The sequence below is a fragment of the Hylaeus volcanicus genome, chromosome 2, assembly GCF_026283585.1.
Source record: "Hylaeus volcanicus isolate JK05 chromosome 2, UHH_iyHylVolc1.0_haploid, whole genome shotgun sequence".
Lineage (NCBI taxonomy): Eukaryota > Metazoa > Arthropoda > Insecta > Hymenoptera > Colletidae > Hylaeus > Hylaeus volcanicus.
The window spans coordinates 25,476,401-25,500,467 of NC_071977.1; the positions used below are offsets into that span (position 1 = coordinate 25,476,401).

Here is a 24,067-nt window from a genome sequence, read left to right on the forward strand (position 1 = left end):
ATCTATCGACTTGTCTCTGCTTTATCGCGTTTGAACATTTCCACGTAATTTTAACGCGACGTTCCTGTTGAAAACGCAGAGAACTAAGAACACGAAGAGCTTTCGATCACGTTCCCTCGCTTTTTCGGGGGTCGCTCGAACACCGTCGACGACGACAAGTGGGAAACGTGCGTGCACCACCGGTGGCGGGAAATCTTGTTTACGCGCGAAATCACGGAATCGACCGATCCTGTTTGCCATGTATTTTACGCGGCCCGGAGTGCGTCGGATTTTGCAAATGTAAATAACAACGTTTTGGTTTGTAATGTTTGATAGCGTGATCTATTGTAATTTACGACTGATGGAACCGTCAATAATTCAGAGTGTTAATTGTCGAATGCCGTTAATCGCGCCCTCTACGTGTTTATTTTAATCCTATTGCATTATCATTATCCTGTTATCAACTTTGCACGACGCAACAAGCTTCGTCTATGCGAGCGTACCGGAGAACATTAAATTTCATCAGCGGAGTTCTGGGCTTAATGAGCAATTATCTCCTTGAATCCAAGTTCACCACGCCGCGTAAACTTGCTCACGAAGATAGGCGGCTTCCAACTACTGTTGACTAAACATTACGCGTGCAAACAATAATAACTGCTGCCGGAAAGTAAAATCGCGGTTGTGTCCGTACCCGTGTGCACCGTGTTTTTATATTACTTTAAATTAACTCCCGCGTACCGTAACCTAGGTACAATGATTTTTATATTGCATTGAAAGCCATAAAGACTAACAAAAACTGTATAGTAGTAATTCTGATTTTAAGGAAACAGTCTCGTCCAGCTAACTGGACGTTCGGATGTTAAAAGGTGGTCGTAAAAAGGTTAACTCAACAGTGGTAACAATAGACGCGATGATTGGTCCATGTTCTATTACATTTTTGGTGGAATGAATAGTAAACAGAGACGAGACGCCATCTAAGAGCGGTCGATGGAACGAAGCGTGTTGTAGGGCGTGTTCGCGCCAAAACTCCACAACCCTGAGCAAAACACACCGCATGGCAGTGAACTAAACGATATTCTATCAATCTCACATCTAGTAAAAACTGAAATAATCAATATCCAAAGCGTTCCGCAAGTTTTTCTAAAAGTAACGACGTCCAAAGCTCCTTCCCGCCAAAATTTCTCAGCCTCGAGTAAGGCACATCTCGCAAAGAAAGATTTACCCTAATGATTTCCTCGATTTCTACTTCGATATTTGCAGAGATACGAGAATTTAGACTCCGACGAGAGGCAAATTTGAGCTGGTTCACAAGGTGGTGGATGCACGTCGGGGCCTGTTCGCGCCAAAATTGCACAGCCCTGAACCCGAGAGAGCCTGAGTGCAAAAGTATTGATTTGTTTCATCCCTACTAGGTTGCCACGCTACCCCTACTGTACCGTCCATCGTCGTCGCCGTCGTCGTCGTCGTCGTCGCCGTAGTCGTCGCCGTGCTACCTTCTTGTAGCCTCCCTCCTCGCGTTCCCGCCCTCCGTTGCCTTTTCCCGCCCTTTCTGCAGCGTCGAGAGAGACGGAAAAAGAGAGACGAAAAGAGGGGGGGGGAGGGATCAGAAAGTGTAAAGAAAGAGAGGATCAAGAGAAGGATGAGAGAGACCGCGGGGGTGAGAGAGACCGCGCGGGAAAATTCTCCCTTCATTTTTCTCGCTAGACAGCAACGCCATCGCGGACTCTGCAGCAGAGGTCCTGGACTCGCGAGAAAAGGGCTTGGTCCTTTGTTTCTCGGTGGTCCGTGCGTTTCGCTCCTTATCCGTCCCTACAGGTCATCGATACTCCATCAGGAGTCGAGATTCGCCAAACACAACGATGAAGATCACGTGCGTGAATTTTCCCGCCAATTTTTCACCTTGTAAATTTTTCAATGTGCGTAGCGATGGGTACAGTACAGCTACACCCAAGCCTATGTAGAGTAGAATAAGAGTGTTTGTATACTTTTAAACTAAGATTAAGAGTATTTTCTTTGTTTTTCTCAATTTCTCTCAGTTTCCATAAATCTAATTGTACGCATTTAAAGTTTAAATGTCAGTAAATCACAATACCAGAGTTAAATTTCGTATGATAATTTGTTTTCAAAGCACGTTCCTGAAAATTGCTCATTTTATCACCCATCAAACCAGAACCCTGCCTTAATCCGCCGCTGGCAATAACCATGGCTGCCTTCGCGGAAAGAACGCGCCAAGCGCTCCGCGAACGACATTGTAAATTTTCGCTCGATTGTTCGTTCGCCGCTCGAGCTTTTATCTCCCTCGAAACGCGTGCCGTTTCCGCCTCGGGGAACGCTCCTCCAGTTGATTAAACATACCTGGCGAGAGACCGCTCTACCCAGCCAATTACAGCTGCAGGACAATTACTAATTACTTAAAAATATCTGTGCACTCATAAGACGTATCTCCTTTAAAACTTTTACTAGTGGATATTTGCGTTTCATCTTCAGTGGGAACAACGAGGGTTCTTCTCGTACGAGATGTAACAGCGATAATGGCGCAAATATTTATTTCTTTAAGAACGGCAAGCCTTTTGAGGAAACGCTGTGACATTCGTCCAGTATCTAAAAGCCCTTGTTTCATCCCATTCCAAGCATTAATTCTAGAAAATTAGTAATCTAAATTAGTAAAACCATTTTTTAACGTACCTAACATAATGCACTTTAGACATATTTAAACGCGATGTTCCCCTTTAGTCGATGCACCCACACGCCACGAGCGGAAATGAAGTACGCAAAAAAATCTTCCGTTAAGAAGTCATTAATGGCGGCAAGTGGCACGACAGGCGGCGACACGCCATTGTTTTGCGAATGCGTTTCCTCCAAGACACGTGGTCGAGACGACACGTGTCGTGACGCCGTGACGTCCTGTTTCCGCTTCATTTCCCCCGTTTCTGGCCTATCTATTTTTCTATCGCCCTAATTAACGCGAGTTAAGTGTTCCCAGGTCACGCGATACTCGGCGTGCATTTGGCTGCGTATGCGATCCATAGCAGACGCACGCCATCGTCGCGAGATTTTCATTCACGCAAACTTTATCGGGTTACCTACGTCGTTTCTAATCAACGATCGCCGCGACGGTTTGCGTTTCATTCGCTTATCCCCGAATCGGAATAGAGTTTTGTCGATCGTCCGCTTGCAACAACGATTCATAAAGGGAATGAAACGTTTCATGTGTAAGACGTGGCGAAAAGTGTACCCTGGCAGAAAAAAAATGTTAGAAAACCGTGCAGTGAGTTCGAAAAAGTCGAGAACCCCTGACTCGCGTCGTTCTTGGAACACTGTTTGCAAATCGCCAGGAAGGAAAATTGTGGAAAAATGCGAGGAAGCTCGCGGTACATCCTTTTTTCGCTAAAATTCATTTCTCGCGGAAGGGTGGCTCCGGTTTTCAAATTTCTTCGCGTACCTCCGGCACCCTCTTATGAGCGCCAGACGTTCCTCCCGGCCGCAACAATGTGACACTATTCACCGTGACATTGCAGCTGCATTATTCAAAAGTGTGCAAGCGCATAAAGCTCGCCACGGATACCGGTGCCTGGAACGGCCTGTACACTCTCTGCAGGATGCACTTTACAAGACGTCACCCTATTATTTATCGCGTTACATTACAGGCGCGTTGTATTCCCCGGTACATTATTAACGTCTAGGAGTGTCGTGCCGTCCCCTGGAAACAGAGAGAGGCTCGGGGAGGCGCGGATGCGTCGCGAAGAATCGCGAAACGGTCCAATAATTTTTCACCTTAGAGGCCGTTTGGCGCTTTAATATCCGGAAAATGTTGACGACGAAGAAGAGTTACGGCGAGTCGCTCGAAATCCAACAACCGTAATACAGTGTGTCCTCGACTCGCGCGGTTAATTCGTTTTGAAGGATTTCGTGTAAATCGAATCGCATAGACACCAGAGTTCGAGAGAATTTTATTCGAATGTATACAAAAATGTTAAGAAGGTCATTTGACTGATTGTGATTTAGTGTTAAGAGATTACCTATTTTTTAACTTTTACCGCTGCTAATTATGGTTCGAGCCCACCGATAACTCCCGTCATTAAACCTATTATCGAACAGTCGATACTACTATTTCGACGCGAGTGAATTAGCAGGACCGTTTCCGGCGATGGTAAATTGAGTCGCATCGACTTGGAGAGATGGTACTCGAGGGTCGTCGGGTGATCAACCAGCGAGAAAGAGGAAACGATAACAAGACGGTCAACAGATAAACCTTCGAAATACATATTTCCTCTCTCGCCTGGTCTCTCGTCTCCGCTCTCGTCGCCGTCTGCAAAATTTACCAAAGCCGTTTGAAGAAGAAACGAGGAACCGGGGGTTCCCTGAAGAGGTTGATGAGACTCTAAGTGCATAAAGAGGGTAAACACGTTCTTCGCGCACCCTCGAAATCAAATGACGAAACTTGGGGAAGAGGGTGGGCCAGGGGTGGGGTAGGGAAGGATGCGCGCGTCCCTTGGACGAAATATTCTCGATGACTCGTGCGAAAGTGGCGGCTCGAAGCGAAATGGTACTTCATCCCCGCTGGATGGATCTCCGAAAGCATAACAGTAACCGTAACAATGGATCCTGAAGGCCCGGGATCGCGATTTCAGGTATCGTTTTTCCGCAGTCTCTTGACAGGATCGATGGAGAGGAGAGCCGACACACACGGTCCTGCGAAAATTGCCGTCGAGTGAGTCGACGCCAGATGGCGTTTCTTTGGATTCGATCGTTTTTCCAGAGACGGTCGGGAACCTGAGTAAACTCTCGGCGAACTGGAGGACCTCGAATGTAAATTTCGCTCCTGGAAAAGGTGTTCGGTTCGAGTCTCCTTCGAAGGATAATCTGGAGTGTGCCGGTACACAACAGGTATAAATGGCCGTGCTAGAGAAGAGCGTGTCTGTATCGAGTCGTGGATAAGGAGACAGAAAATGTTGAAAAATAGAGAAAGACGACATTTTGACCTTACTAAAGAAACACGAAACACTCTTCAAGGATAACCCAGTCCGAATGAATTAGTTCTCTATTTTTTTTATTAAATCGTGTGCCTCGAAGGAGTTAAAATACCAGCCCCCGAAGGGTTGAAGGAAGTTTTAAGCACCGCGGACAGAATGCCTCCCTCTTAAGAGTTATTCGAAGGTCTCGAACGCCGTCGTATAGATGGAGGACCCGTCTTCGATAAGAGCCGAGTTTCGCGCGAATCCCTGCCAAGGAAAAAGATTGAATCGCCGGAAGAACGGGGAACACGGTACCCTAAAATGTTTTCGAGCGTATTTGACGAACGGTTGGGATCGCAATCCGCGAGTAACTCCGTCGAAGCCTCTATTCTATTCACGTACGGGGGCTACAAACCAATCGAATCAAAATGCGAAACGTATACAACGGAGTAAAGTGCGAGCGAAAATGAGACGACGGGCGGGAGCGGGTGCGGCGAAACGCGCGGTGCACAGCCGCGCGGGTATATGCCGTCGACGATTCGATGGGATCGTTAAAATTAACGAGCGTATTCCGAGCTCCTCGAAAATGTCGCGAGCTTCTATTTTTCTCGCGCGTCGACCAACGATTTGCGCCACGGCGGGCGACGCGTTTCCGAAATCGAGCGTCACACCGACAAGGGAACCACGTCAAGTGTAACGCTCGGATTTTAATGAAACTTTGTAGGTGGATGGAGGACTGCGAGTATTTTATTCTTGGGACGACCACGAGTGCTGGTGACCAATACTTTCGTAAATATTTAATAACAGAAGTTGCGTCGGTCCACTGCTGCTTTTACCATTATTCCACGTAAAGCGACAGCGTATTGGTTACTGTTGTTAAGTACCCTAACGCGATACAACTTTTTTCATACACATAAAAGTACTCTCAATTTGTGGCGAACTTGTTTCCTACATATTTAAACCTCGATTCTTTCCTCTTCGTTCCCCTCAACCCGAAACAGGGCTATCTACCACTCAGTTTCCACATCATCAATTTTTAACTGTATACGCACAGCGTAGGTGGAAGAAAGGTTCAGTGACTTACGGCTGACGACCACCTAAAATTGATCGCGAGGCGACCCACCCTAAAACTGCCTCGAACTCGCAAACAAAAGAGCATGCTCGACGATCGTCGATACAAAAGTCGTCACCGTTACGGCCGAATATCGCTCGGCCTGTATTTGGGGGCCAGCGGTTGGGAACGTTTGCGTCATCGTACTCGTCGGTACACGGCGAGGAGGTGCTCGAACCGGACGATTTACAGCCGGCAATAATCGTTAAAAGATGTTTACAATGCGTACGCGAGGCTCTAACGCGACTACACTCGGCGCGACAACGAGCCTCGCGGAGTCCAAGCACACGGGGACGGGACGGTGCGATATCAATGAAAGTATCCGTCGAGGATAACGATAATGTGACGGTGTATTACACCCTCGAGACCAATTCGACCGCCCTTTCGCGTGGCCGACTGATTTTTATCAGCGCACGCGTTACACCATCAGTTTCTTATAATACTTATCGACGGCAACGGGGTGGAACAGGCCGAGCAAGGCAAACACACTCCCGAAAACCTAACGAGCCATGTGGACACGGGACGAGAGGAAAACCCACGCTATCTTGGCCCAGCGCGAATTAGGGTCTGCGTGGGCGAAAACTACGTCCGCATATGTGCGTAGGGATATCTGTCGGGGCGCAGTGACGAATGCGCTCGCATTGGGAAAAGGGCGGCACGGAAGAGCCCGCGTATCCTTCATTCTGGCACAAATGGCGCACTGTCTGTTCCTTCGAATCCATCAAAATCTTTCGCGAAAAGGACATTCTCTATTGCAACCTCGCAACCAGTATAATTTTGCGTATAACTGGCGTGCAGAGATTGTTCGAAATTGGTCGATTCGAGCAACCGATAAAGCACGATTACAGAGCCATTTCTACAAAGCATACGACAATTAAACACGAAATTCTCGCGTGCGCGCGAAGGGTACTCGTGGTCTCCAGCGAATCGTTAAATTTTAGTCGTATATTTTATCCTTGGACGTTACTTTGAGGTTGGTAATATTACCTCCGGAATAGCGTGGACTTCCATAGCAGTAAAATTACTTCGTAACACTTCCGGCACAATGTCTGGTACGTATACCGTTTTGATTTAAAACCTGTAACTTTTAATTTGACCTATTAAAACTTGCAGAGTTCTTAAAGCTCAACTTGCTTCGACTGTGGTATTAAAATTCCAAGAGTCCAGTTTCGTAAACTTGGAATAAAATAACGGCGTAATTACCTATAACGTGGGAGCTTCGTGACCTCGTCCACTTAATTATGTTCCAATTACATCGTGGCAACTTTCGTTGTACCTTCTATCGCAGTAATTTCTCCATAGATTATTCATCCAAGCGTATCTTTTCCTGACAAATTACGACTGATCGAGGACACGGGAAAAGTTACACGGAAATTTGAACGAGCCTGCGGCCGATTCGAACGCGAAACGGTCAGCGACGGTTGCTTCGAAAGCTAAAAGCATTCCACGAGGGCGAAACGTAACGGGGGACACGACTCTCGGTGTATGTAGGTTAAAATCTGTTGATATACAGCGCGCACGTGGACTTCCTTTCGGCCGTGTCACGTAAGCCCAGCTTTCTGTTCTTTTTCGACGAAGCGACCCCTGAAACGACGAGAGCCGAATGGTAGGGTTAATGTGCGTACACACCGCGGGACGTCTACCAATTTCCGGGTTCACCTAATGCACTTATCAGACAGCGAGAAAGGATCGGAGGGAAAGCCTGCGAGAAGAGGGAAAATAATTGGGACAGCCCGTCGTCGGAATCGAGGGAACCCACGATGCCCGGAAAAGCCTCGCATTAAACAGAACGAATCGTAAGCCCGTGGAAATTACCGAGAGAGCCGAGCCAAAAAAAAAAAAAGAAACGAATTGAACGAAATAAAATTGTTTTCGTTCGAGAAACGCAACGTTGCGCTGAGAACAGAAAAACAAAACGTCGTAAATATTGTGTAGGTATTATTAACCTCTTCCTGGTTGTATACCGTAACGTACAAATACATTGGTACTAATGCAACATGGGGTTAACCGAAAATGGATTTGAAATTCTGCGATCTACAAGAGACATTTTCATGTTTAATCAATGTATGGCCCTCGTAGATCTATGCCAGTGTAATCTAGACTAATTATCTCTAGACTCGATACTTCCAAACTATCAAAATAATTCTAGTCACGCGAGGTATCCTATGTGCATCGTTAAAATTCACCCGAAGGCTTCATAGCCGTGATCTAAAACCAATCACCGTTGAAATTCCTAAAAATAAGTGCCTTCTACAATATTTAATGTATCCTTACATCCGCCTTTCTATTCTCTCGTGCGATCTTGACCAGTCCCGAGAAGAATTATGCATTAAGAATGAATCCTATTAAAGCCACTCGTCTCGATCTCTGCTGTCTTCGTTGACTTTATCCCGATTAATTATGCATCGGCGGATTCCATCGCGGCGCTAATCACGCTTAAACACGCGATGTAACGATTTGGAGTGCCGTTGAAATATTTAACGCGGTGTACTCAACCGGAAGCAAAATTAGCCGTGTTAATAATTCCTCGTCATATTTAAATAACATACAACTAAAGCGAGAGAGCCCTTAAACTCGTGATATCTGATCGACCCACCCCTCGCCGAAACGATCGTCCTCTTAATTATGCGCTGTCTAATTTCACCCTGCGCTAAAATTTTAACGCGACAGCCCGTTACGTCGTAACTTTTGTCCAGCTTTCCTCGCGCCGGTAGAAACGAGCAATTAAGAGGCTTAATCAGGAATACACGCGGTCTACGCCCTGTCATTTGGCCGCTCGCTGCGACCCCTAATTCAATAAGGAGCACCTCGCACTGATTACCAACGAATCAACGAACCTACGAAGTCTTGTCGTCGTAATTGGAAAGTATCCAGTGGCGATGACACCCCCGAACACGTCCACGGGCTTTCCTGTGTTTTACTCGAAAGGGTGCTCCGAATAAATGCGCTCGACTGGGTTCCTCTGTCTTCCACCGGGAATTTTTGGGGCTGGCTTGATTTCGTCCTCGTCGTCGAACAAATTTCAACGTCTTCGCGTGCTAGTGAATTTTTTCTAGAAACGCGTTCTCCGACGATGCTTGCTCTGCTTAGCATACAAAGAAATCCGTGATGAAACGTTCCAAGGTTCGCATCGAACGTTTCGTAACACGTGGCCATAATTCCCGGAACGAATTGAAAAATAATAAAAAGAAAAAAACGGTTCACACAAATGTTTACCATATCCGACCTCGTTTCGATGATTCTCGTTACAAAGCGAGCTAGCGTAACTGATTTAGCTGACCTATTTAGAATCAACGTTTCGTATCTGGCATACGATCGTTACCGACTGCTTGCAAACACTTTCATAATGTTCCATGAGTCGTTTCATTCTCGACAGGAGGGACGGTGGTTCGCTAATCGACTGCTGGACAACATCGGAGAACGTACTCGGTCGACTATGTCGCATCGCGTGATGTTCGCTACGTTAACCAAGTTAAACTATTCGATAACACATATAATAATAGAACGCGAAATGTATTTTTATTTCGCGACGCAAGCTGTATTCGCTAACAGCTGCCTAGATTTATACGATCTTTATTTCAGCGTTCTCGCGCTGTGAGTCACTCGGCGCGATAACCCGTCGTGTTCCTCCTTCAAATAGAGCCAATTTATTATCCTATAGCGCGATGAAATTATTCCAGCTCGGTTCCCCGTCCCCCGATCCACCAGGAAAGACGTATTTATTCGGTAAATCGGGAATGAGCGGCCGAAAATAAACTACGCTGGCAAAAACGTCGGCGCGCGCCTCGTGAAATTGAGTTACCACCGTCGCCTCGTTATTCTCGTGAGACTCGAAATAAAGTGGCGGGGACATCCGCAAGGATTGAGTTACCGTCCACTTAATTGACCGCCCGCGGAAACGAGAAGAGGACACTGATTGACAGCGAGATGCAGCTGTCATCGGGGCCAGCCCCGAAGAAGGGTGATCGTGGTCGGTTTAATTGGTCTTTAGTGGCGGAATCCCGAAACCGTAGCCTGGGATGTGGATGGAATTAGGAGGAGAATGCGGTTAACGCTATGCGACGCAACGTGAATTTCTTCTGAACTCGCGGTAACGAGACTTCATCCTAAGGAACGCGGACAACGACAAATAAAAACGTTCCAGCGTTTTTCTTTCACTTTTCAAGCAAGAAAGAATTCTGATCCTTCGAGCACTGGTCCTTTGAAAGAGGGTCTACGAGAAGATTAAATTTAAGAAACGTTTTTTTCCCATTGCGAATCGTTCTACATTCCCCAGCTGAACGTTCCAAACGAATATTTTCCATCGAAGGCGAAATCATCGAGAAGCGACAATACATCGTATCGGTAATCTTCCCTCGACTCTAGGCACTCGGGGAAAACCAGTTTCAGCGTCAAAGATGCAACGTGACACCGTGATCCCCGTACACACGAGGAACCAATAAGTCGCCCGATTCAGTGACGCGACGACGCCGACGACGTCACCGTCGTCGGTCGCGACGAATTTCTCAGATTACATAAACCCAAATAATCCTGTGAGTCATTCTAATTCTGGTTTCCTCGGGGTTGCACCGCTTCCCGCGTTCTTCCTCCCCAGACTCGATCACCCTCTCTCTTTCCCTTCAACCCTGTCTTGTTCCTTCGCTCCCGTTGGTTGTTTCATCTCTCCCTTGCTCTCTGGCCGTCTGCCGTATAAATAGCCACGGCACGTGTGTCGTCTCAGACGCACACAGTGGCCCACTTTCCTATTCTCCCACCCCCAACCATTGGTACTTGAAATTAGAGAACTTCGTCGACCATGTTTTTTCATTTGCGACGCCCGCCACCGATCCACGATCCTCCACAGCCGATGGACAGCCGTTAATCGGTGCGAGGGGATTAGCGGCATTAGGCTATTGGTACGGATGAATCGTACTATAAATCACGATTAACGTTTGCACCCTGGCGAGGGCCATCTTTGGAGCCTCCGTTCATTGAGTTCGAGCAAGGGAGGAGAGTACGATTAAAACTGTGATGACTGTAGATATTTATACTGCTGATTGGTAATTACTGAGGGGTAAAGAATGGCAACTTTCAAGACGAGGGAAATCCAACGAGACCACAGCAGGACATTTTAAATAATATTGCTTCTAGTATCCGAAGCTATTTTACGTTCCATAAATATTATTGTTAAATATCGTCGTGGATGGGGAAACATAAAAATAAAATAACTCCGTTAATTACGACTGCGCATATTGGCCTCGGCAGAGAGAGTTCTTATTACGTGCTTGCACATAAAGCAAGAAAAGAACTTGTCAAAACTTAAATATAAATTTATTTATATTCTAACAATCACAAAGAATGATTACACGTTTTAATCGCGTTTAATCTATTACCTGGAGCCAACCGGCAAAGAATTATATCTCGAAGGCACGAGGAAAATGGAGCTCGTCTGCAATGTTAAATGGTCATTTTGTGAAGGTTACTCATCTGCCGCTGACATTTAAAAATAATGGTAATCTTGGGAAGCGGGTATGACGTCCGGTTAGAAACGAGTGTAGCAAGAATTACGAGTCTCAAGTGCAACATGCTTTTCCCGCTCCGTGTAACGAAACGAGCTACATTTAACCTCGAGTATGTAACAACGGAGCCAATTCAAGGGGAACTATGTACTAACAACACGCTCCGCAATGTAAATCGTGCCTACGCGTACAAACAATGTGGGTCGGAAGTGTGGTACGAGCTTTAATTCTACGGGGCTTTGTTTTCGAGAAAATTGGACTCGAAAAAGTTTACGCGATGTACGCGGCGTAACATTGGTTCGCCGTAAACTAATTGAATTTTCAAAATTAATTCCCTGGAACGCCAAGTCTCGAACAACCGAATTTGATTTCACATTTCCCACTGATTTTCTATCGAGAACTTACAACACTCTATGAAAGCCGAATAACGTTCTCGAAACAGTTTTTTTTTTGTTAACGATGGCAACGAAGATATTAAGAGCGTTCGACTATTTTTGATCTCGCTACTAGCGTTCTTATTTCCTGTTTCCGGCGGAAGTGTGCACGTCAGAGAAAGGAAAGCTTCTCGCATTCGAGCAACGTCTCCGTTGGAAAAGAAATAAACTACTCGGATGTTTCGGGCAAGCTGTGTCGTGTGTCGCGGGAAAGGTGCTCTATGGCGACATCGTGACTCTGACCTCGCGGTGCATGCAACTGCATTTCCAGCGCGGCGCGAAGTTCCCATATCTAGGCGTGTAATAACGGAGATCTCATCTGACAGATCGCGTTCGCGACACTGGCTGATTCTGCTCCCTTTTGCAATCGGGCTGTCTCGCTCGTTGCCAACTTCCGACCGTTCCAGGTCTCTTCCTGTTCACGGTCCATTTTTACGGAACAACGACAGCCAACCGTGTGTCACGTTCGCCCACGAGGACGCAGGTAACAAGAATCGTCACACTTTTGCCGCGCGTCTATCGCCCAGGATCGTGCGATGGAAACGGGAACAATAAAAGAATAAACGCATGAAAGATACACGAAACAAGTAATTTTCGGGTGTTATAGTGTGTTTTTGATTATAAAAGAGGACTTCTAGGCGGAAAAATGTTAGTAAAATCGAAGCTACTCAGCTCCTACTTCCGCAGTAGTTTGTGGTATTCATGCGCAGACAAGGGTATTGTACGCGTTATGGTCAGACACGTTTCTCACTGTTCGTCGTCACGCCTCAAACGAGTCTTTAATCGGTTGATGTTTACGAATGCATTAATATTGTCATTGGTACTACAAACAATTCTAAAGACTTCGTTCTCATTTGCGAACACGATCAGGGTGACGCATACTTTATACATCGTTAGATCGTTTGGAATACGTTATTTGTAAAATCTCGCGAGGTCTATTGCCATGAAATATTGAAACAATATTTTCTCTAAAAATATGGAAAGCGTCCTCCGTTTACCGGAAACAATGCGTCCGCAGCTCCGCCTATCAGATTTACCCGTGCTATAAAACGTACCACGCGAATAGGTACCAGGTCAAATAACCAATGAGTATCGCGCAACGATGGCGAAACTACGCGTGCCCGCTGTTTTGATATTCTTTGCGCTATTCGGTGTCGGTTTAGTGGAACCTCTGATGCACGACAGTATATCCAAGTTTCTGGGATCGTTCACTCCTGCCAAACAGTATTTTCATTTATCTCTATTGCGATCGAGGTGAATATCGTGTATCGATGAATTCTAGTTCCGACGGTGTCGTTACAGAGTGAGGATTCCCGAACTGCTAAATCAACTGTGCAACCAATCGCAGGGATCGAACGCGATACTTCAGGACGCATGCTACGGATGCTTCTTCAAGGCTACCAATCAACCACTCGGATACCCTTTGCTCGTGGCTATGTCCAACTGTGCCAACATTTATCTCAACGACACCGATTACCGCCATTGTCAACAGTACTTGAGGGTAAGCACGAGTACTTTGAAATTTTAAATTAAACTCGACGATGTGATTTCTCACCTACGCGACTGACATTTTACCTGACACTGAATTATTCCTAATTAGAACATTCGTTTATTTCTGATCTCGCTGCCAGCGTTCTTATTTCCTTATTTTACGTAGAATGCCACCACTTCGATAGACACGAGAATCAATCCCACGACGGTGTACTGCACGTTCCTAGAGTGCATTCGTCAAGTGAACAAAGACAACTTGGTAAGAAGAGCAGAACTATGTCTTGCAAAGCTTTAGAATTTTTTCTTTTCCCTTTGCACTATAGAAGTTGTATAAATTATGAAGTGGGTTCGTTGAATTCAATGACCCGCGGAGTTTATTACAGGTATACCGCTCGCGTTGAATCGTTTGTGTGTAAATAGTGTACATAAGACGATAAAGACATAGCAATTGTAAATATCGAACAGGACGCACGAGTGATACCGAGAAGGGCGGCGAGGAGATCTTCGTTTTTCTACCTCAAGCTGTATAAACGAGTAGTGAGAGGTATTTGCATCATAAGAGAACAGAACTCAGAGTTGAACACGATCAGGCCGGGAGCGGAACCCATCGATCCAAGGCGACAATCGATCCAACCAAAAACGGTGCCTTAGAGTTGCAACGCTGTACATAGAGATTCGTATAAATGACTCTGTACATAATGTACAATATTTCAAAATAACGGAAAGGTGGAGCTTAGTAAGTACGTTACTAATACTTTACAATCGTAAAGTTTCGAAAGGAAGAATTAATAGCAAAATCATTGCAAAGCTTCGATACGACTTGTAAATTTTATTTACGCTCCTTAAACTCGCCTTGCATACCAGCTTACACGTGTTGCATTGATTCTTTGGATAAAGACTTTACGTAGAAACTTTGTACCTATAATTTGCATCACGATCTGTATTAACGCTTATTAAATGCTTATTACCGTTAGTTCTGCGATTACCAACCCTTTATTGACAAACGTTTCCCTCAGCTCAGGGAATGTGTCGGCGAGGCCATACGAATGTTTCCCCGTTTCAACAACACGGACGTCCAACTAGCCCAATTATTCGTGAATACCACCGCCTGCGTGCTCGCGAAAACACGCTGCGCGCTTATGAATCCGATAACCGGGGAATTTCAAGAAGACGACCTCGCTAATAAGCTCCACATACCCTCGATCAATGCCGTACTGGTCAACACGGATTACAACATCAACATCGTCCAGCTACCGTTTCATTACGGTTCCGTCGACGTTTGCGCGAAATACAGAAATTTCGAGCAAGCGACCTGGCCGAGCGTCACCTGCTGACCAGAAATTTCGTAGCGAAGTCCAAAATTTCAACCGACCGCGAGCTAACGACTATAGAACAATGTTTCCGTTTGCTTTGAGAAATTAACATCGTCGGAATGACCCATTCGTGGCACGCAACTCCATTCGAACGATGTAATCGCAATACGAAGTAACGAGTATTGTTTTGGTAGATTTCCCAACGGAAACATTATTAATACCGATGAAATATTGTAGAAAATAACATTAGCCATCGAAGGTAAAATTAATTTTAACATTATGGAGTTGTTGTTACCTATACCTTCATGAATAAAAGTGAAGAAAATTTATATTCGATCTTGGTAGCTACTCGACACGAGTTATTTTTACTCTTGACGATCTTGACGAAGCGGAACGTTTCTGGATAGAGAATGGCCATCGCAACGTGGAAGGACAGCGTCATTGTGCTTCGTGTTTCAAATTCTAAGGCAAGGCCAAACGCGTCGCTTCGCCGTTTGTGCACGTGCTCGTTTAAACACTGGTAAAAATCTCGCGACTTCATCCACAGAGAGTTCCTCTCATTCATATCGTTCCCTCGCTTCGTTTCGCGCGTGGCGGAAGGGCAAATAAAAATTTCGCGACAGACCTTGTGACATTCATATTTGCGAATTTTCACGCTCGCCGACCGAGGTCGTTACAGCTTTTTCACCGACAAGTTTCGCTAGGATATGGAAAAACGTAATTCCCAACATTTTCGTGAGAGTAATACGACGTAGTCGCTTTCATGAGATTGCCGTCAATGTTAAATTTATGCGTTCCTGTGAAACGAAGACTTCAAACGATGATTCATGGCTGCGTTACAACGTGGATTGCACTTAGATGACTGGTGTCATTCTTAGTCACTATCGTATTATCTTTCGGCGTCATCGCAGAGCTATGTAATCGTTGTTAAATTAACTTTAACAATGAAAACTGTATGGAACTATTATGTAGGTTTCCATTGATTCATTTCTACAGTATGTGCTTGTTTACAACTGGATATCGACTCTAGAGCCCGTGGTGCAATGTTCTTCTAAACATCGACTTTATAAATAGAGTCGCTACCATTTCGACGCGAAATGGTAGCTCTACCCTATTAATTTATAGCGGAGACAATATGGTCGCGCCATTACGGTTTTTGCGTCGATAGTCGCACACGGTGTTTTCATATCCGTACATCGACGTACGATAACGGTCCTTAAAGACCGTGATGCGATCTCGAGAGAACAGTGATACCGAATGCCCGCATAGACGAACATACGAACAACGACATAACTGGTTGAACGTAACCTAGTCGTCTCATCAGTCCCAAGCACCGGATGTGGAAGCTAAAAGAGCGTTTACGATATTACTCGTTCCGTGAATCGATCATAACAAAGCGGCCAATGAGCAAGCTTACGACGAATAATATGATAAAACGACTAGAGCATGCTACACGAAATACGAGATGCTTGAGAACTTCACGGCCAGCGACCTTGCGATTAATATTGGATTGTTCAGAAAGTTTGTGTCAATTTTTAAGACAAATTCAAAGGCACATTTGAATTTTGATATATCTTTATTGAATTACCGTAAGTACCATTTTGTTCCACCATTCCGATATATTCAGACCTGTACCATCTGCCAAAAATCGGCATAGACTTTCCAGACAAACCGATAATATCGAACACCTTTGAAAATGTCCGATGTTTTCAGAGATACCACACGGAGAGGCTAATAAATCCCGATCTCTCGAACCCGATGTCCCGTCGCCATTTGAGACGCGAAACGAGACATTCCCAGAAGTTCGAAACGCCAAACTCGCTGGCAGCTATCCGGGATATTCGATGGTAATCGGATATTAAAAAATCCGGGTATCACGGTTGGGCTCAAAGCGAAGAGCTTTGAAAGGAAAGCGAGCGGACGTCTCGCTGCCGGGTTGTTTGCCAAGGTGAAACTCTTCGGTTAATTCTTTCGAAGAGCAGAGATGCGAGGGAAGAGGACGAAGGATCGGGGAGATCGATTCCGCGACATCGGTGTGCACTCATGTACTTATGAGAGGCCAGGGGAGAGCAACGAGGGTCGACGGAACGAGGAGAAACGGAGAAAAGAAGCGACGAAGATGAAGGGAAGATCGCTCCATTGCACAGAAGCGACGCTCCACTTAGCATCTTCCTCGAAATAATTTGAAATATGCAAATACCATCGGTACACACGCATCGGCGTGTCGGCGGACGGTCTCGTGTGGGTGTCTTCCCGCGACCCTGTTTGCGTTCGAGCTTTTATATGTGTGCGTCACTAGGAAGAGGGCCAAAGACGCGGGGAGAGAAGACAACGTATATTCCAGTGGCTTACGGTTCAGTTCTCTCGGAGCCAATCTAACTTAACATGCAGATGCAGTACGTGGAATCGTGGAAGAGGGAAAAGGAAAGGCGAGGGCCAGAGGAAAGATGGCCTCTGAGTCATTCGCAGTGGATAGTACCTTTTCCGTATGATCATCCACCGTTACCGCCTTTAACGTCGCACCGATTCGAAGGAACTGTCGAGGCGGTGACGTGATTTTAATGAACTCGATACTCCTCCCAGCATCGCGGCTCGTCGGTCAATAAAAATTACTCCGACGAATCCTCTACGGGCGTTGCTGTGCAGCTGCAAAAAGGTTACGGTAAACCTTGTTACGACAGGGGAAAAACAAAAGACGATGGTCCGTTATGGGAGAAACGGGATATTGGCCGATATTTCATAAATTCCTGAGCAGCGGCAATCGATCCCAACGCGGGGCGAACTCGCGGAGCGCATCCTTGATTAAATTTATAAGACCGTGAGCTTGTGTAGTCGTATGCAATGTAATCTCTAATCCGATCTTGTAAAGAGGTCGGGAGCTAACTATCCTCGCTGGATTCGGTAACACGCGCGATACTTACCGGCTTCGATAAGCCGTGTACGTAGCTGAAAATTAGAAAAGAATTCTGGCCCCGCTTCGCGCTTTCGCGAAACCACCGTTTTCTCAAGGTACCATTTCGATGCTCGGTCTACAGATATTTCGCTATGGGGCAACTAACATGTACGCGCGTATCCAGCCCTCGATTTCCTCCACAGCCTGTGAGAAGCAAGTCTCCGCGATTAAAATTATTTTCGGCCGTACTAGCTGGCCCGAATCCCATTTACACCATTACCAACATTTTAATCGTTTAAATCAAACAACACGTTTGCACTAGTATACGACTTGACCTGTTGTTTACGTTATCGCGAAAAAGCACCCCTACTGAATTGAAATGTTATAATCGACACCAAACTTCCAGAAACACCGGTGAGTTCTATTTAAAAATACCATCCGTACGATTAGCAAAGCGTCGGTATCTTTCCTTATAAAATAAATGATTCTCGAACGCAGTTTCGTCGTCCACCGACATCCTCTCGTGTTTGCCCGTGAAATCGCCACCTGCGAGAATGGCCACCTGTAAGTACACGTCTGCGTGTCTACCGATACTTTCAATTTCCGTTCGAGCTTCCGGGTTCTCGAAATCGAGTGCGCGAAGAAAGTGGATCGATTTACAGAAAACACGTCGATGACGGTGGCTATGCGACGTTCGAGCGTGAGTCATGCGAGCCGTTGCGCAAGGAGCTTCATCGCGAGCTGCGGAGGCGTCGTGCAAAGCGCACCGCGGTCCGCGTGGGGAAGGAAAACAAAAACAAGAAGAGTCAGCACGCGGACACGTCACCGAGGCGCGGCATACGTGAAACCGGGACACGGTGCCGCGCCAGAGACGCGATTCCATCTGTCCTGATTCCTGCGGCCAGCCTGACGCGACCCTAACGAGACGATCGTCACGACGAGCCATCGGGGAAAACCTGAACGGAAAGTTCCTCGAACCGTTTAATTTTTAAATAGACCCTCGAACGCGTTTCCCCATCCACCGTGAAATCGGGGGTAGTGGAAAGTTTCGATTCAAAAATATCGTCACGATGCACGGATCCAATGAATCAACATCTTTAACTAGCGCGTCATCCATTTTCCGACTGGCGTAGGATCCCTTTGGAAGTCTAGATTCAAACACCGGGAGGAAATGTTTCTATAGGAAAAATCAGAGAACCGTAAGATCGAAAGCAGATGTTTGATGCACACGTTGGCTACGATAAGAAACGACTACATAATCGTTACGCGTCCAGTTTGGCTTTGAAGTGGATGCTTTTACATGAAGAGATGTTGATTTCGTAGGTTCTATTCTTCTATTGAAACAGCGTTGAGATAAGATAAGATGCTACGCGTTTAAAACGAATGGAGTAGAATGCATCATTTTTTCGTTGATATGATTCCTTCTAGCTTTGTTGACCGCGCGTTATACCAGTGAAGCCCATATTCGACCAACGACGAGATCACGTGTTTGCGAAATACCTAACACGAAAACCAGCGTTCCTTTCTCTGAGTCGGTAATTGCCACGAGGCAAAAACATCACCGCCATCGTAGCGTGCATAAGTTGACAGAAATGGTAGTCTCGCGGTTGCAACCTCTTTAGTCATGCCCCATGTGTTGCATGCAATACTGTTATACATCAGTATGGCGTCTACGGAACAGTTGCACGGCGCCGCCTGACTCGCCGTTTTAACAAAAACCATCTCACAGCGAGTTGGTTGCGCGTTTGCATCGCAGTGACACGCAACATTTTCTAAATTCCGCTTTAACGCCACGTGTACGCGACGCGTGGCCGTTGCACAATCTCGTTCCGCTGATTCTCGAACACTGTCTGCGCGAAATTCTTCAACGGATCCGTGATGCATCCTGAAGAGGTCGAAACGGTGAACGAAGAAATTTTTCTGTCTCATCGCTCTTATCGCGAAAAGATATGTAGCCATATTTCTATGGGACACTTTTCTTCGTTTACCTGGAGCGTTACTTTTATTCTTTGTAAATCTGATCTACGGATACAACGAAGGAATGTCTCCTTTTTCTTCCAGCCATAGATCGTCCTCTTCGTATTGCAAATACTAAATTGAATGTGTCGTGTTACATGACAGTGTCTTTAAGACGGGAATAAATTCGAAGAATGTATTCTTTTCTATAAAATACAGCGACATACTCTTCGTAACCATATTTACAAAGTGGTGGGAAAATATTTCAAATTTAAAGTACTTTTCTACGTGCATGAAATACGACGAAATATTTATCCGCATACCTAACGAGACCACTTAACTCCCCACCCTTGACCGTGCTATTGAAAAAGAGCCGACCGCTGGCCTCGACGTGTTCAAAACGCCACATATGTTGTAAAGCGAGGAAAAAAATCAATGAGTAGGTATTTAGCCACTGTTCGAAATACGACAAGTAGCACGCGCGAGTGCAACTGTACGGTGGTTGTGACACGTTGGGTAACATGCAACGCGATTACAAAGTACTACACAATGCGCCATCCGGCAAAAACGACATAATGACTCGGCATGCTGTGTGTACGCATATTTCCACATGATTCACGCGAGGTTTTTTGCTGAAATTTATTTTAACCGTGTCGGAGTCTTGTCGCGCGTTGCTTTTTTCCTCTTTCCGGTTATTCGTTTCGTTAACCCACGTTCCATTTCCCGTTTTATTTACTCCGCCAATTAATGAAACGCTTGTTTTCGTTCCACAATTAGTCGTGTTTATCGGCACAGAAGGAACCAGTTGTTTTGCGAGCTCTATCGTGATTCACGCTCGGCGATTATGCTCGAAATGTTCGACAAACAATAGCGAAAGTTTGATGAGAAACAAGCCGATAAATTTGAAGGAATAAATTGTATAACGTGAAAATTCGCCACGAAACTGGAACAATTCATTTTGGAGGTTGAAGAAAATAATGCTGGGTAGAATTCGTGAATCGTTTGCAAAGATAAATTCCTACCACAAATGGTAGATAATGTATTAAATTGAAACGATACATTAGCATTGTAAAAACGTAGGCTTTTATAAAACTCTTGAAACGTATCAAAACTTATCACTCAACCTATTAGTTTCCAATCGTCTCGAAACAGAGTTCCAAAACTCATAGAAATGTTCACCGGTGTTAGTCTGGCAAGCAAGGTGTCGATCATTTTTCTAGACTCTACAAAACGAAGCGGATCGATGAGCTCGAGTAATTTTGGGACAAGCGGTCCTTCGTCATCGTTGACCGGAGAATGAGCTGTCCGACGGAATGATGTCAGCCTGGAAGAGACGATTCCTCGACGGGCCAACGTGCTATTCTGAGCGCGATGACACTAGCGGAATGCCGACGCGCGTAATAACAGCGAGAGAAGGCCGCTTGCTCAGGCAGACAAGCGGAACGACGCTGGCCGTGCGCGAATGTGCATTTATATCGACTGATTTCTCGATCAAACGATGATCCTGACCGATCACACGTGCCGCACGCAACCACCTCGGGAACACTGTGACCAAATCTTTACCTTTTCTACGCGTGTTTACACGGGACACGTGCGTTTTGATCGCCCCCTACCGAAGATAATGTTCCTATCAAATCATCAAACTGCATATTTAGTACCCAGTATTGGTCTAATTTCAATAATAAAGAAACAACATTGAAGAAGAACTTCGAATTCCCTTAAAAAACAGCGAATTTCGAAGCTCTGTGATTTCGTACAATGGTTTTTGAAGCTTGAAACCTCATATCCAAAATGCTACGAACCACTCCGCTTTTCTCAACTTTTCTCTGTTATCGAAATATTCTGTGTGACAGATTGTCTCTGCCCGTGTATAAGTATCACGTTACTTACAGTATCCACCGTGAAAAAATATCATTTTCTCGGTCCGTACCATTCGCAGAATTGTATTCGTTTCTCACAATCATCTGGCTGAAGTCCTCGTACTGGAGCGTAATGGCGCGGATGTCGATCATCCGCGTAGAATGCTCGTCAGATCGTGGATCGCCTTTTCTGCGGTCGATTCAGAACGACTTAAAATTCTGCGACAGCGATTCGGTTGACGCATACTTCCACGGATTAGGTGTTGTTCGGGTAAACGGTGAAATGAGCCCGTCGATCGCAACTGTGCGTGAACGTTTTACAAATTCTCAGCGACGCGGTCCTCTGCTCTCAGGGAATCCACGTTGATGTTCCCTCGATCGAGCATTTCCGTTACCGATGCCGTAGATCAGGGTTTCTCAAACTTTAGGGACATTATTGACGGAGTTCAGTAGAGTCCAGTTATTATTTTTTTTAATATTTTAGAGAAAACTGCGCTTAACACTTTAACTATTTAGAAAGAGCCCGCGTCTTAGAAGAGGAATTTCTACAATAATATATTTTAACCCTTTAGGACTTGGCGTCCTCAATTGAGGACACAAAATTTAAAAAAATATTAATTACATTAGTACGAGAAAGAAAAGTAATCCAGGTCTGAGAGGGTTAACCAAGGTGGACATTAACTTCCACGACAGTTAATATAATTCCGCGTGTACATAAATTACGTTACTACATAATAACGCTAATGAAAGCATTTAAATGTTTTGCTACCCCAGTGCCAAGATCGGATAAACGTTGCTTGAAATACCGTTCGCGATACTTTCGTTGGTAGACGAGCCACGCCAACTTAATCATCTCTTGGCAGACTTATTTTCGTCGCGTGGCGGTACACTTGCACGCATAGGAAAGTAAATGCAATGTCGTGTTGTTCGACGAAATAGTCGGGAAAAAGTCGGCCACGGACAAATAGAGAGACAGACGTCTGGAGTAACGATTTCATTGGACTTTGCCCCGCGCCGATGTAAATATTATCCAGCAGACACTGGTTCGCAGACCGACGCGCTAAATGAGAAAAATATTTGCGCACCACGATAGGAGACTTTAATCGAAATGCAACGGCTATACGGATAATATTGATTTCCGCGATTCCACGACTTGGGGCTTCGAGAATCGATGCGAAATAATGGAGATTTTCGTTTAAGAGGGATGAAATTATTTGCTGCTGTGTTCGCTATTCTAGTAAACAGACGAATGGTTGGTAAAAAGCAGTATCAATCTTGAATGTTCCATCGGAAAGATTTACTCTTCGATGAGAAGTATGAAGATAAACAATTGTTTGCAATAACCTACACAAATTAATCCGCAAAAAACATTGTGAAGATAAAAGTCCTCGTTTCTTACTTATTTGTTAGATGAAGATTTATTAGATTGAAGAACCCTTTGCTTCCTTTGAACTTCCAACGGATAGACTATTTTACATATTACCACACATTAGAATAGTGTACGACAGTATAGAGTATTATAAAATTTTGATCTTTAGCATACATACGTTCCTCGATGTCTAAAGATTCATATAAGCTCGAGAACCATTGCAACAAATTACATGCTTTTTAAGCTACACTATGTAATACGTCGCGATTCGTGTTAACCCACCCTGTAGCGAAATGATTCCGAGTGCAAAGAATTAAATTATCAAATTTATACAAATATACATACATCTTTTACTAATGCAACGATTACTCCTCGGGGATGCCCTGCCGCGGGATGTACGAATTCGCGAAGGGTGCCGCCATCTGACAGGAAAGGGAGGAAAGCGCGAGCGCGCGGGACTCGGTTGAAAAATGATTCACAGGCGCAGGATCGCGCGGGAAAACTGGTTTGAAACAGGTTCTGCGGGGCGAGGCCGGAAGTCTCGCGAGACTGCTCAGGGACATTTGTCCGATCCGACCGCGCAATTTGTCTTTTAACGACGACGCGGAACCTACCTGGTGTGTCTTTCACCACGGGCAGAAAATCGAAGTGCAGTTTCTAATCCCGCCGCGAGCCGACGTTTCAGATGCCAAAGAAGATTACGAGTCCCGCGTCTGGTTCCTGTTTCCCTCGTGCGGCGCACCAAACGAAGACGATTTACTGCCGCGTTTCCCGGAAGTCCCTTTAATTGCGCGCAATACCGTTTCGTCGCGAATCACCTAACGACGGGGATCGCGATCGTGGCCCGCCACGGATTACGTTCGACCGGTTATGCAAATGAAATTATACACCAGTCTCGTCGAAGCGAGTAATCGAGATCGTTAATATTAGAAACAAATCGTTTTATTGTGATTACACATCTACCTTATTACGTTAGATACCTGCACTCGCTAATTACAGGATTGGTTTCGCGCAGGAGTTGGAAATGACATGGGAGTTTTCCGTTGAGACGGTGCAAATCGAACTTTCGGAAACGAATTTAGGGTGTATTTATCACATGTAGGATAAATTTAACTATGAAATCCTCGTAATTGCAGAGGAATTAGAGATTAGAAGATTTCGTCGAAATTTACCTCGCGATGCGCATATCGTTGCTCGTAGAAAATTCAT

The 24,067-nt window shown here is 45.4% G+C and overlaps 2 protein-coding genes across 6 annotated transcripts in view; one reads left to right on the top strand and one right to left on the bottom strand.

The window, feature by feature from the left end:
- LOC128872229 (3-phosphoinositide-dependent protein kinase 1) overlaps positions 1-24,067 on the bottom strand; it is a 451,269-nt gene that overhangs the window by 423,074 nt on the left and 4,128 nt on the right. The window lies entirely within an intron of this gene.
- LOC128872230 (uncharacterized) lies at positions 1,367-15,100 on the top strand. Of its 5 annotated transcripts, none has more exons than XR_008456124.1 (5): positions 12,063-13,201; positions 13,280-13,478; positions 13,635-13,727; positions 13,934-14,204; positions 14,485-14,626. XR_008456124.1 is itself a non-coding variant. In XM_054114694.1 (4 exons), exons 1-4 carry the CDS (start codon positions 1,839-1,841, stop codon positions 14,800-14,802), a joined length of 621 nt encoding a protein of 206 aa, XP_053970669.1. In that variant the 5' UTR covers positions 1,367-1,838; the 3' UTR covers positions 14,803-15,100. The 5 variants fall into 5 exon arrangements, 3 of the variants coding, with proteins under 3 accessions (XP_053970669.1, XP_053970668.1, XP_053970670.1); XR_008456125.1 differs by having other exon boundaries at positions 13,934-14,208; positions 14,485-14,586; XM_054114694.1 differs by lacking the exons at positions 12,063-13,201; positions 13,934-14,204 and adding an exon at positions 1,367-1,849 and having other exon boundaries at positions 14,485-15,100.